Source organism: Lissotriton vulgaris, chromosome 1_1, assembly GCF_964263255.1.
Source record: "Lissotriton vulgaris chromosome 1_1, aLisVul1.2, whole genome shotgun sequence".
In the NCBI taxonomy this organism is placed as follows: domain Eukaryota; kingdom Metazoa; phylum Chordata; class Amphibia; order Caudata; family Salamandridae; genus Lissotriton; species Lissotriton vulgaris.
The window spans coordinates 1,351,358,683-1,351,371,724 of record NC_141685.1 but is presented as its reverse complement, the minus strand read 5'-3'; the positions used below and the strand labels follow the sequence as shown (position 1 = coordinate 1,351,371,724).

Genomic DNA, 13,042 nt, shown 5'->3' with positions numbered 1-13,042 from the left:
CCCTCTCCTCCAATGGCTGGCCAGCATTTACTAGGCCAGCCAATGGAGAAGAGGGGCGGGTTCCAAGCCCCCTCTAAGAAACATTAAATCTCGGGCTCCGCCCACTGCTATGCAGTGCGACGGTCCTCAACCTAAAAAGGGCTCATCCAAGAATCAGGTGTTCTTTCTTGGCCCCCAAGAGGTTATGCCATCCATCGCAGTGTTGTTGGGGGTGGGGCCTTCATTTCAAAGTGCCCTTGTCTAGTGCTGAAAAGAGGGAGTGGTTTCGGGAAGAGAAGAGTGCTGTCAAAGTGTAGTATCCACCTGACATGCAGAATGAGTGACGAAAGGAGGGCCACCAGAAGGAAGGGAAGGTTAAAACGTGTGGATCGGCAGAAGGTGCATGAAGTGGGGTCTCTTAGGCAACCCCCTGAGTTACCAATTACAGTTGTAAATACTACGAAAGGCATGCAAACAGGTTCCAGGGAGAGGCCTTGTAAGAAAGATAAAGGAAGGCTGAGGAAATTTCCAGAAAAACTCATAGTAGACGGCTGAATGTATGACTGCAATAAAGGAGGCAATTAGGGGCAAAAGTAGTATGGGGCGACCCACCACACAACCCCTCCCCATCCACGTCTCGTAGCAGTAAGTCTGGCAAAAGTAAAGCTTAGGTTGCTTTAAAAAACACTCCACCTGTCCAAGTAAGACGTGATCCCAGGCAGTTATTTTTAAAACCCAATCTAAGAAGAAAATACGGTACTCTCCTTGCAGACCCATAAATAGGTCTAAGATTAAAGAATATTACCTAAAAGGATCTGGAATTGGTTGACTTAAAGACCATAGCAGGGGAGGAGTTAAGATGTGTACTGTTTGCCTCTGAGGATACTAAGTGTTTAGATGAAGCCTCTGCACCAGTTTTGGTAGAAAATTGCATTTCCCTATGTGAAGGTATCAAAGTAAAGTGGGAGTCTGTCAGTCAATCAGGGATGGGGGTTGCTCCTGGAAAACCCCATTTTTATGTGAACGTAGTGGGTAAAAACGCAATCAGGGAACCTCTACTAGGTTCTTGGGTGTGGCGTAGTAAACAGGTGCCAGAAGGACCTAGTGGAAACTGGATGGGTCCCAAGAAAGAATAGTTGCCATTACGTTTCAAAATGATGGAGCCCAAACTAGGTGCAATCAAGCTCCGCCCCACCTCCTCGATTTTGAGGTGATCAGATACCCTCTTAATTTCAGGAGGACCTATGACCATAGTCTTCAGAGGTATATTTCTTGGGGAGAGGAGAGCGCCCTCCTTAAAGGCGTGCAGGGTCTTTATGCTTCATCTTGGAGTGTTGGAGGAGCTGAGGAGATTAATTGGTAGGAGTCAAGGCATCTACTGCCAGGGTGTGCCTTGGTATGGAACATTCATGGGTTTAAATCTTTCATGAAAATGGGAAATTACTAAGAGGTCCTGACTAATTACCCAGTATTGTTCCTCGAGGAAACCTGGCTGTTGGAGTGCCCAGTTATTGAAGTGTATGTCTCTCTAGCACAAAATGCCGGGCCTCGATTCGGGGAAGAGAAGTAGGTGAATTACTAATATTGGTATTTGTCCATTGTGGGAGGAAAACGAAGTTGCAAACTGCTCGTGTATAGGTCCTGGTCTGCTTAATCTGTCTGTTCAGTGTTCACTGATGATGCGGAGTTAAAGCAAATGATTTGTCTAAACATATGAGGTTCACCAGCCCATCCCTTACCCGAGGGTGAAGTGTTGAATATGGTTAATGATGTGCAAAGATTGTTATTGGATTATCCTGATACTCTCTTTGCTGTAGGTGGGATTTTAATGCGAAATCAGCATTTAAAGAGTTTGATGATTCATTGAAGGAGCTGTGGTTGGCATTAATAATTACCAAATGTATTTTTCCGGCAATTACCAGTGAAAACAAGACCTTGCCCCTTGAACTAGTTTATCATCGAAGAATTCAAGATTTAACTACGGAAGATCCACTGCAAGCTCTTTCTTCAATTGAATTTGACTATCTAAATTTGGAAATATGAGCTGATGCTATAGGTTTGTACCGAAGACTGATGAAGCAATTATTATCCCACTTCAAGTTGGCAAAGGGTAGCCCTAAGCGAGCCAGTGGAAGGAACTAAAGGAAAGGGCAATGGCTGGTCTGATGACGACTATTGGGAGAGAATAAGAGCTGTAAATAAGAGTTGTTGACGATATACTTTAAATCCAAATAATGTGAGTGTAAGAGAAGCCATGGACACTTCGAAAATTGCATTTTGTAACTTATGTGCCCATAAAAAAGGGTATTTTACAAGTTAAATTGGGAACTAATGCTAGGCACCATTGTAGAGAAAAATTGTAAGCACTTTTGGCGACTGGTGAATTCGGTTACCCTTACCTCACCATCTTCCTGTGAGGCACAGAAAAGTGAGGAAGATTGGTACACCTTTGTTTATTCTCTCTATAGCAGTGGAATCTCAGAACATCTGTTGATGACCTCAACTAACTCCCAAGTTGATAGAAAGGCTATCTCAAACTCCCAGACTGAAGTGGTACTGTCTGAAATACTCTGCAATATGAAAGCCTCCAGGGATGGAGGTCCAGATGGTCTCCCATTGGTTATCTTTAAGAAGGATCTGAGAAAGTGGGGCCTAATTTTGAGTTGGTTTTCAAGTAGGTAATGTCTACAGCCATCCTTCCAGATTCAGGAAAGGGAGCCCTTATGAAGCCTATTCATAAAAAAAGGCCTAATGGATCAGTCATCTAACCATTGTCTGATTTTTTTTTCTGGATATCACTTCTGTGCAATTTCTCAACCCCTATTAAAGCATTTAGGCGCCTGGGCTTTTGAAACAAAACTGATCCCTGTGGAGCAGGGAGGTTTCAGACCCAGACACTCAACAGTGGATCTCTGTTTCATGCTGTGGGGCGTTTCAAGGTGGTCAATAGAGCTGGTAGGTTGCGTTTGCTGCTGCTTCATTGACGTCCGGGTGGCATTCAACAGATTGGATAGAAGCACGCTCTGGCGAAAGCTCCATCACTGGAATATAACTGAAACCCTGTTAGATCTCCTGATGAAACTACATAGTGATAACTGGGCACAGGTTGATCTTGACGGAACAGGTAGCCTGTTGAGGAAAATCCTGGTAGAGAATGTCTTGCAACAGATGTGCTGTTTAGTTTGTTTATAGAGTACTTACCCCAGGCATTAAGTGCTTCTCATAGTTTTTCTCCAAGATTGGGGATCAGCACATCGGTTGCCTTATGTATTCAGATGACCTGGTGGTTATGAATCTTATGCCTATTGGCCTCCAATGCGAATTAAACACACTCAACTCTCATTGCCTTGAAAATATATCAACGTTTAACATTAAAAAGACAAAAATCTTGTTATTTGCTAAAAGAAAAAAGGAGATTCACCTGGTTTTTAGGCAATGCGCGGTTGGAGCAGATTCAAAAGTATAAGTATTTGGGGCTAATTTTCTCAAATGATTTAAGATGGGACAAACATCTGGCCACTCAGAGGCTTGTATTGACAACTGAAGTGAATGACTTGAAATGGTTTGTTAGCAAACACGGCAGCTAGACCTTCGAGCCACTAAGTAAAGCCATACAGGGTAAATTAAGCCCCCAGGCCCTATAAGGAGTGGAGGTGCAGGCAATGGATAGACAGGTCACTTAGGAAGGGTTAAAAAGTAGCATTCTGAAATCACTCCCTGGTTTTCCAAAAATTACAATGGTTCAAGCTATAAGCTGCGATTTTATATTTTTATTAAAAATGGAGTCCCCTGTGATAAATTATCAATGTTAATTCTCCCTGAGGTATTGTCAATCTTCCCTGGTAAGAGGAATTCAGTGTCAGTAATGTTGGAGCTCTTGGGACTTCCAGATATGCACATTGAAGGGGGGCGAAGTAGAACAAGGTGCTGTGCTAAGGAAACTAGCTGGGGTGAGGACCTTCAGTATTTGAGGAACAAGAGATATGTTTGCCCTTTGTAATTTCTCAGGAGGACATGAACCTTTTCCCGTATCTGCTCAGAATCTCAGACTGGATTCTGCTAAATTAAATCATGCGGCTGAGGGTAGAAATTGACCCAGGATGGCAGGGCTGAAAGCGAATATAGGTGAGAAATATGATCAGTGTCCATGTAAGTGGAGAAAAAAAAACTCAGTGACCACCTACTACTGGATTGTGTATTATTCCTAGAGAAAGGAAAAATATCTTATGACCTGGTCTACAAAAAAAGAAGTGAGACAAAGTAGTCTAAATCTGGCATGTGGTTTGAGACACCAAGATGCAGCCAATGCCATCGGACAATATTTGCACAACATGTTGTTATCCTGTAGCAGGTTTCCCCTCTTGAACTGTCCTGATGTTTCTTGAACTATTAGGTAGATGTAGTTCAAATTAGGAGAATACCCTGGTTATGACATTTACCCTGAAATTGAGTAATTGGGTCCATTAGTGAGGCCAAACTGATGAAAACTTTAATAATTGTGATAAATATGGCCTTGCACAATGCATTTTACTTGTTAAAATTGAGATTTGATGTTTATGCTCCAGCAGGGCTAACTGCTCTTTAATGACCCGTCAAAAGGGATTTTTAAAATGGATTGCCTCTCTGCTGGTTTACGCTAAGTTGACCTGTATAATGCTCTTTTGTTGCCTAGACCGACAAAGTGAGCCTTGCATGTTGTTGCTTAAACTGATGTACTTTCAAACTTTTTGATATGAGTGGGATAATGGGGCTGCAGATCGCCCTATGAACTTTAGTGTGAAGATATTTTATATACCATTTTATTCTTTTTAGGTCTCGCCTGAGCCAGCGCATGTGCTGGTCTGACAAGACATTTAGTGAGTGGGCTTTAGAAATCCAACCTCACGCTTTTGCTTGTGGCCTAAAGCTTGCGGTTACGTGTGAAGTTACGTACAGAGCCGCCATCTGGCATTCCGTCATAGCTCATTAAGCCATCGTTCGCAGGCACCCTAACAGCGCGCGAATCACTTTAATTTCCATGCTCCTCTACCCCCTGCTCTCTGCTCCCACTACCCCCTCCCTTCTCTACTTCCTCGTCAGTCACCAGGTTGAGCCTGGTATTTCTTTTGATATGCGGAACAAATGTACTCAGTATCCTAAGCACCGCAACTTGGTATCTCGAGTGCCAATGTGCATCATAACTGTACCAGTCACTAAGGAAAACCTGTTCTAATCGAGGTACAACATAATAGATTTTACTCTCCCCCAGGGCCTCCACACACTGCTTTCTCTCTTTCTTAAACATTGTTGGATAATGCCTTTCTTGCACATAAGCATTAGTATCCTCATTTATCTTGCTTCAAGAACACTGACTCCTGCCTTTCCTGGTGATTGCAGAGCTGAATGAGCCTGTAACTTGAGCCTGACTACTCTCCCGATAACGAGGAGCAAATGCACCCATTATTTTAAGCACCGCAACTCTGGTACTTCGAGTAACACTGTAGAATTTAATTATACCAGCCACTAAGTAAAACCTTTTTCTAATCGAGGTACATCGTAATATACTCTATTCTCCCACAGGGCATTCCCATTCTTTCTTATATGTCACTTTGCATCAGCAGTCCTCCTGCAGATTGAGGGTGTCAGTCTCACAGCCCCAGCAGCTGCAAGTCGCTGTGTCTCCTTTGAGGCGCGTGCACAACCACAACAACCTTGCGGTTCTCACATACCTACAAGACATGCGTGAGTTGAGAGAGTGGGGGTTAATAATACCTGTGTTTTGCATATGCTTTAGTAAAATGCAGGGCTACACTATTCCATGTAAACCTGGGACCCCACACAGCAACAGCTGGCTCCTATGGTGCTCTCTATACCTCCCACTGTTGCTTCTCGCACATACCTTGTGTTTGTTTCCCACCACCTTCATGAAGCTGCAATGGAAAAAGAGCTTGGTTAAGTGCTAGTTTTTATTTACGAACAAACACTCCATCCACACTCCCGCCCTCCTTCCAATCTCGGTTGTGTAGCGTTAACATCGCTCATTACATGTGCCGGCTGACATTTGAATTTATTTCTAATATTAAACATTGCTTGATTGGTGTTGGCAGCTGTGTTTATGTTGTTAGGAAATACCAGATATATGTAGTGTGGTGGTCTTTTGCACTTTCTTGAAAATGTGTGTGAGCAGGCTACCTATGGCGTCCTCGTGGTTGACACTTATCTACAGATTTGGCAGTCAGATTGAAACCTGGCATTGATATGCTTGCTCTTTGAACTGAAATCAGCACGGCAAGTTTCTTGTGTACAAGTCGTGATTATGAAATATTAAGGGAGCATGATGAATATTATGAATACTTGTGGGGAGCCTCTCCTGCTTTGTTCGGCTCAGCCATTTGTTCCTGGGCTTGATCACAAGCCATGCTTCTTCCTTCCTCTATGCTCACTCACAGGCTGCCTCTCAGAGGTGCCTTGTAAAAATACTGCGCCTCTGCCCGTGCCACACTTAGCCTGTTGGATATAAGGGTGTAACACTGAGCAAGGTACAGGTCCCAAGGTGCCAAAGCACTGGGATTTTACATACTCTCTTTTAGTTTTTCACATGCACTCAGGGAGTGCATGTGCCAGCAGTGCCTCTCCCTCCCGTTTTCTGTCCTTGTTTTAATCCACCTCCAACTTCCGTTGTTTCTTAAACCCTTGTTTTTAACCCACCCTCTGTTTCACCCACCACCCCCTTTCCCACTCTCCAATTATGTTTCTCCCCGGCCTCCCTCATGTTGCTTATTTGAGAACACCATAAAAGGTAGTTTGCTAGAAACTAGTGCAGAATGAGAACATACAATGTAATGATTCAGGTGGAACATGACTCACACTGGATTGCTTGGCGTCAAAGGACACACTTGGTTCTGGCTTTGATTGGAGTTTTAAGTGTTTGGAAGGTACAAGCTGTGTACAAGTTTATTTTATCTAAAAATAAGAAACGTTTTTATTCGATTCATAAACATCTGCTTTGTGTTCGACTTCCGGATACATAATTATGGGATGGCTCTTATGCTTTGTTTACGCCAGCCATTTGTTCATGGCCTTGTCCCGCGCCGCGCTTCTGCCTTCATGTTTGGCTCTTACACAGGTTCCTTATGAGAATACTGCCCCTCCGCCCGTGTCACGCACAGCCTGTTAAATGTAAGGTTGTAACACTGAGCAAGATACAGCTCCCAAAGTTTTGCAGCACTGGGATGTTAGATAAAGATTATGCATTCAGACTTCACCTTTTATGTGAGCAGCTTATCAAAATGCGGCTCTCCGTATATTGACACTAAACTGTGCACAGAACATTATGGACACTACAATGAAGGACACAGGCCACTTCACTGGAACTGAATATAAGCTTCTGTCCAGCATCTGTCCAGCATCTGTTATTGAGTCCTTCGTGGATCGCCAAACAGATTTTCTTTTATGGACTCGCCACTCTTAACTCTGAATACTGTAGGTGGGCAATACAAACAAATTAACAGAACGCGAACCTGAGCCAAGCCAAGAGTCTAGCTCTAATCTTAGAACCCGTGCTTGAGCCGAGCTTTGAAAATGCTTGCTATAAAAATTACTGAACAATCATCACATAAAATATGAGCAAACCTCTTCACAATTCAAAATAGTAAATAATACATAAAAAATAACATTGACAAAGCCATAAGATCTTTCTTAGCAAAACTTATTGGCTTTGCCAATGCTTCTTTAATGAGTACAGAAGCGTCAGAAAAATGATAGAAAGAAATCTGTAACCAGGTTTCCACTGAGTGCATGCTACATTAGTCTTTTTGCAGTCACATTTGCACTGACCTGAAGAGGAGTGCAAAAATCTTTTGTTTGGTTTGTGGTGCTTTCGGCCCACTTTAACCCCTTGTCTGCTGATGACGGTGGCGCTGTGCTGATGACGGAGCGGTTCCGTCATGGCCCGCTCGCTGCTCATGCGCGGCGCGAATTCCGCGCCTGCGCTGAGCGTTCTATTGAGCGGGGCGGGGCATGACGGAACCGCTCCGTCATAAGCACAGCGCCACCGACGCTGGTGACGGAGCGGTTCCGTCACCAGCATGCGGGCGCCGCGCGGCCGCCCCGCCCCCTTAGCACTGCGGCGGAATAGCCGCCGCAGTGAAGGGGTTAAGGCATCTGAAAGGTAAAACGAATCAAACATGCTTCCTTGAAGCTTGAAAGGGTTTCTTTGTTTATTCAGCTGTGGTACTACAGCTTCTTCCATTTTGTTCCCTGCTATTTTTATGACAAAATGGCTCCACAAAAAAACATAAGTAAAAACATTATCATTTACAATGCTAATAGCTCTAACTTTAACAAATACGAGACCGGTTGCATTTGTATACTGCACCTTGTATATACAAAACTTTTCTTTTCAATAAAAAATTACTGAAAAAAAAATAAAATGCTTGTGTTTTATTTGCAGATTATTGGTCTGGCAAGAAAGCACAACTGTCCGATTAGCTATTGTTACCAATTATTCAATATTTACATGAGGTTGGCATTGGCTACACCGAAAGGAGTAATCATTTTTCACCTTATCCTACTGGCTGTGTAGTGTATCATTTTGCTCTTGCATTGATCGCAATGCAGCATGAGGAAAGATTTTACATCTGAAATGTACAATGAATCATGACACATTAAATTAATTTCATCAGATGCAATGAATACTAAAAGGAACCTTTTTGGTTTTTTTTCCTCTTCAGCTGGCTTTTGAAAACAAATACAGGCTTTTGAAAACGCAAGCCAGATCGATTGGCTTTGCCAATGGTTATTTATTTTCCCCTTTTGTAATCCATATCAGATCGGTGCTCCAAGATGAAACAAATAAAGTAGGTCATCGAACCTTCAGATGCACACTCTACCCACGTTCATGTGTGCTGTTCGAGGAGAGCTTATAAACTAGCCAAACAAGCATTTGCAATGCAATAGGTCTTGCGTTTACGCAAGTTTGAGCTATTGACATTGTAAATGACAATGCCTTTTATTTATGTTTTGGTTTTTAAAACATAAATAAAAGGCATTGTCATTAACAATGCCAGTAGCGGGGGAGGAGCCAAGATGGCGACCTGATCGGACGCGCAGCCTTCGGCTCCGCCGGCCCCGGAGTCCCGCACCACAATCCTGCTAGCCCCGCTTACCAGCTTCTGTCCTGAAAGGTGCGGGAAACGGAGCTGTTGCCACCGGTGATCCGCCGACCTCTCCATTCGCCCGGAATCGTCAGCTACTGGCCTATTTGCCCCGGCCCGGGAACCAGCTCGCACTGCAACGCGCCCAGACCCCACGCAACACCACAGCCGATCCGCTGCGGGGGTGGCGCGACTGGACGGCGCTTCCTCGCAGGAGCGCGGCCTCGGCGCTGCCTGCCGCTGGTGGATGCTGTGTACGCTCCGGGCAGTGTGGTGACAGGGGGAAGTCGTGTCTCCCGGCGAGTCCTTTGTTCCCGGCCGCCATGTTTCTGTTCCGCTCTCCTCGTCCCTCTGGCCGCTGATTGCAACCCACCGGACACTGCTTGCCTCATTGCTTTGCTACGGGCCCGCAGGCACTGCCCCTAGACCGGGCGGTCTATCGCATGCTCGGGGATTGCTCCGGTAGCTGCATCGCGCCCCGTGATTTCCCCCGTTCCCCACCCCACATCACCTCGTTGGGGAAAAGACAAGATGGCGATGCCGGTGGCTCGCCTTGCAGCGGAATCCTATGCAGGCTCCCCACGAAACAGCGAGCACATCGATCCTGAGGGGGCCGGGACACGTTCTCCCCAGGAGCATGTGGGAACGGGGATACTTCAGCCTGACTTCACCCTTGGGGATGTGCTGGTGGCCCTGGGTGAGTTGACGACGGCGATGAAGGTCACTTATACCGAACTGGGGGTGCGGTTTGATGCTTGCGCCCAAACATGCAGGCAGGAGCGGGGAACTTGTCTCTCACAGGGCTCCAGACAGGAGCTGTCACAGCCTACTGCCACAACGTTTCCTCGAAGGGATACAGTGGAGGTTACAGTTGCTACATCTGTGGAGGGTAGCGGACTGTTGCCATCTTACAGCTCGGTCGTCGCTACAGTGTTTCCCCCTCGCTCCGAGCTCAACTTTGCACTACTTCCTGCGACGCGGAAAAGTCGGTCACCTGTGGACTGCCTTCCAGGTTTTCCCTCTGCATTATTGTTAAGACCTTGGATTGCTCTGCTTTGTGACTTTGTGGGCCCGGACACGCCAGTGGGAACTACTACCGAGGGACAACTGTATCCTGGGAGCGGACGCCATTCCTTCTTTGTCTACGCACCGCCCCCCTCCTTAGGGCGGCCATTTTCCATCGTCTTCCCGGACCGCACTGGACTACCACGTAGAAGGGGTGAGGGGCCGTGTCCCAGAACGGGCCAGGGCTAGGAGACTTTTTATGGTTAAATCGCCGGGCGGATGGGTGGTGACATGGTGGATATTGATTTAGACCTGATTCTTACGGACTGTTCATTGACTCGCCCTGACTGATCTACTGTTGTTGCTTTGCTTGTATTGTTGTTGGGACGGGGATGTTTCTTAGGCCGGCGGAGTCTGCATACACATATGACTGGTCCTCCTCCCGGTTTCGCTCTTGTGGGAGTCTAGGGATGGGTTTCTATTCCCACTCCCCATGTCAAAGGATAATTTTTTACTTTCACTTTCCCCTTTGCTTTTTCTTCTTCCTCCTTTCTCTTCTCTTGCTATATTTCGGGTTTTTTGGGGCGACAGACACTCTGCTAGGGGGGGGGGCAGGCCATAGCCTCTGCATGTGTGTAGGGTGGGGGGTTACTTTTTGATTCGAGGGTTTTTTTCTATGGTGCCTTTCTTTGTTCTTTTTATGTTTTTTCCCTTTTTCTTTGGTCTGTGTTAGGCGTATTGGGGGATGGGTGGTGGCACAAATGTTTAGGGGGTGTTGAGATAGCTTTCTGGTGGCATGACTCGTTTGTGACCCTCCTCTGGTCGGCACTTGCATGTTATGATTCGAACTGTTTGGTGCTGTTGTTACTCGGCGAGTCCCACCTACATGGACCTCGTTCTTTATCTTTATCTTTTATTAGCTTATGTGCGGAGTAATATGTCCTGATCTTAATAGTTGCGTAAAAAGTTCAAAATTAACCTACATTGCTCCTGTGCCTGGGTACTGTGGAGCTTCTTGATCTATGCCTTACTTCTCACCTATTGCTTTGCTGCGTTACCCTGACACCATATTGTATGCACTAGTGCTTCATAAGAGTTTGTGGCCGGCCGGACGGTTGTAGGCCCGTATATGTACTGACTTTGTGCACAATAAAGGTTTTCAAAAATAAAAAAAATAAAATAAAAAACAATGCCAGTAGCTTATACTCGTGTAAATGCGAGACCTATTGCATTGCAAATGCTTGTTTTATGTTGGTGTTTTGTGTTGGCTTTATTGACCTAATTGAATGAGTATTTATTGGTGATGTTATGATTGTTGTAATTGTACTAAGTCAGTGAATTGGGAAATGTGCAATATTTCTGTTGAAATTTAATCTTGGAAATAAAAAGAACCTGAATACTTTCTTTACTCTTAGATCACAGTCCAGGTGGTGGAGCAGTACTACTCGAACCTGAAGCGCCCAGATTCTAGTGAGCACCTGGCTGCAGCAGAGGATCCACTCAGTGATGCCCGCACACAGATCAAAAACTTCACTCCTACTTCGCAGAGGCTCACTTACACACAGTCGATGGTCCTCTCCGAAACACGGGCACCTAAGGTAAGCTTGGAAAAAAGGGTTGTGCAAGGATTCAAGGTACATTGGAAATGGTTCTTGACAAGTAAATTCAGGTCATAGTTTTTAAGAATAGCGTTAGTCAAACTTGTTTTTACTAAACTTTTCCTTCATCCTTGGCTACCTACTTTCATAATAATGCTGGGTAATGCCCCATCTGCCTGTTGTGGAACTTGCTTTTTAAAACCTTTACATTTCTCTAGGGGTATCATCAGGAATAAAGACTGGGAGTCTGATTTGCTAAGGGTTTTTCTGGGAGTTTCCATTCTAACTCTTGGAATCTCTCACTAATTCACACCCAATTATTGAGTAAGACACAACTACGTACATACAAAAACTTTGTGAATTAGTCCCTTGATGTTCTGCTCCGACACATCTTAAGATAAGATATGATTTGTTGTCACCAAATCACAAAGATGTGGTGGCAGTCATTTTAGGACTTGTGGACTCTGTCCCCTGTCTTGTAGAGAAAGTAAAATAAAGATATAGGGGGACAAGGTAGGATACCCTGTCCCCTAGTCTTAGTGGGGGAGCCCGTGAGGGACCCACTTCCTTTTCAGCCGAAAAGGTATTTTTTTCTTCATCAGTTCCACAGATCAGAAGCACCGTTAAAAAAAAAGATCTTGTGTGCGTTTATACACAAAGTCCCTTGGGGTGGGCTAGGGCCCAGGGGGTCAACACACTGAATTTAATTCAGAAAGTGGAATAGCTGCCCCCTCTCCAAGTCTTCTTGAGACCCGGGGACCCCATCCCAGGAGCCAATAAGTAAATTATTGGTAAAGGAGACTCTCCAAGCTTTGTAGAGGCCCTGGCGGGCCCATCCCCGAGGGCTGATTATAGTTTTAGTGGAGGAGTATGGCCCCTTCCCTGAGCCTCCTTGAGGCCTGGGGACCCCATTCCCCGGGGCCGATTAAGTTTTTAATTTAGAGGAGAAAGGTGTGCACACCTTCCTCAACGTTCTTAAAGCCCAGAACCCCATCCCCTTGGGCCATGTTTTTAAATTTGGGGAGGGGTGCATGTGAGCCCCCCTGCCGATCCGGCTCGATATAGCTGCAATGTCCCGGGGACCCCATGCACCCGGATTCTGCAGTTCCCTACCCACACACTATCTGGTTGGAAACACAACTTTGTTCCATCCCGTGCAGGAACAAAGAAGACTGCTGTTCCTGCCCAGATGGGAGCAAAGTAACTGAGCCAGCTCCTGCAAGCACCTTAATGGGTGCTGGCTGAAGAATGCAAAAACAACAATTGATGGACAGAATGCAGAACAATGTCATACATTCACCCCAGTACATAGATCTGGGCCTAAAT

At 45.3% G+C, this 13,042-nt stretch overlaps 1 protein-coding gene across 1 annotated transcript in view; it reads left to right on the top strand.

Annotated features, from left to right (window-relative positions):
- Window positions 1–13,042, top strand: part of ARHGAP9 (Rho GTPase activating protein 9) — a 580,228-nt gene that overhangs the window by 116,112 nt on the left and 451,074 nt on the right. The window contains exon 5 of the mRNA XM_086966621.1: window positions 11,534–11,716. Within this exon, the coding sequence (XP_086822747.1) occupies window positions 11,534–11,716 (183 nt within the window). The remainder of the gene's footprint in view (window positions 1–11,533; window positions 11,717–13,042) is intronic.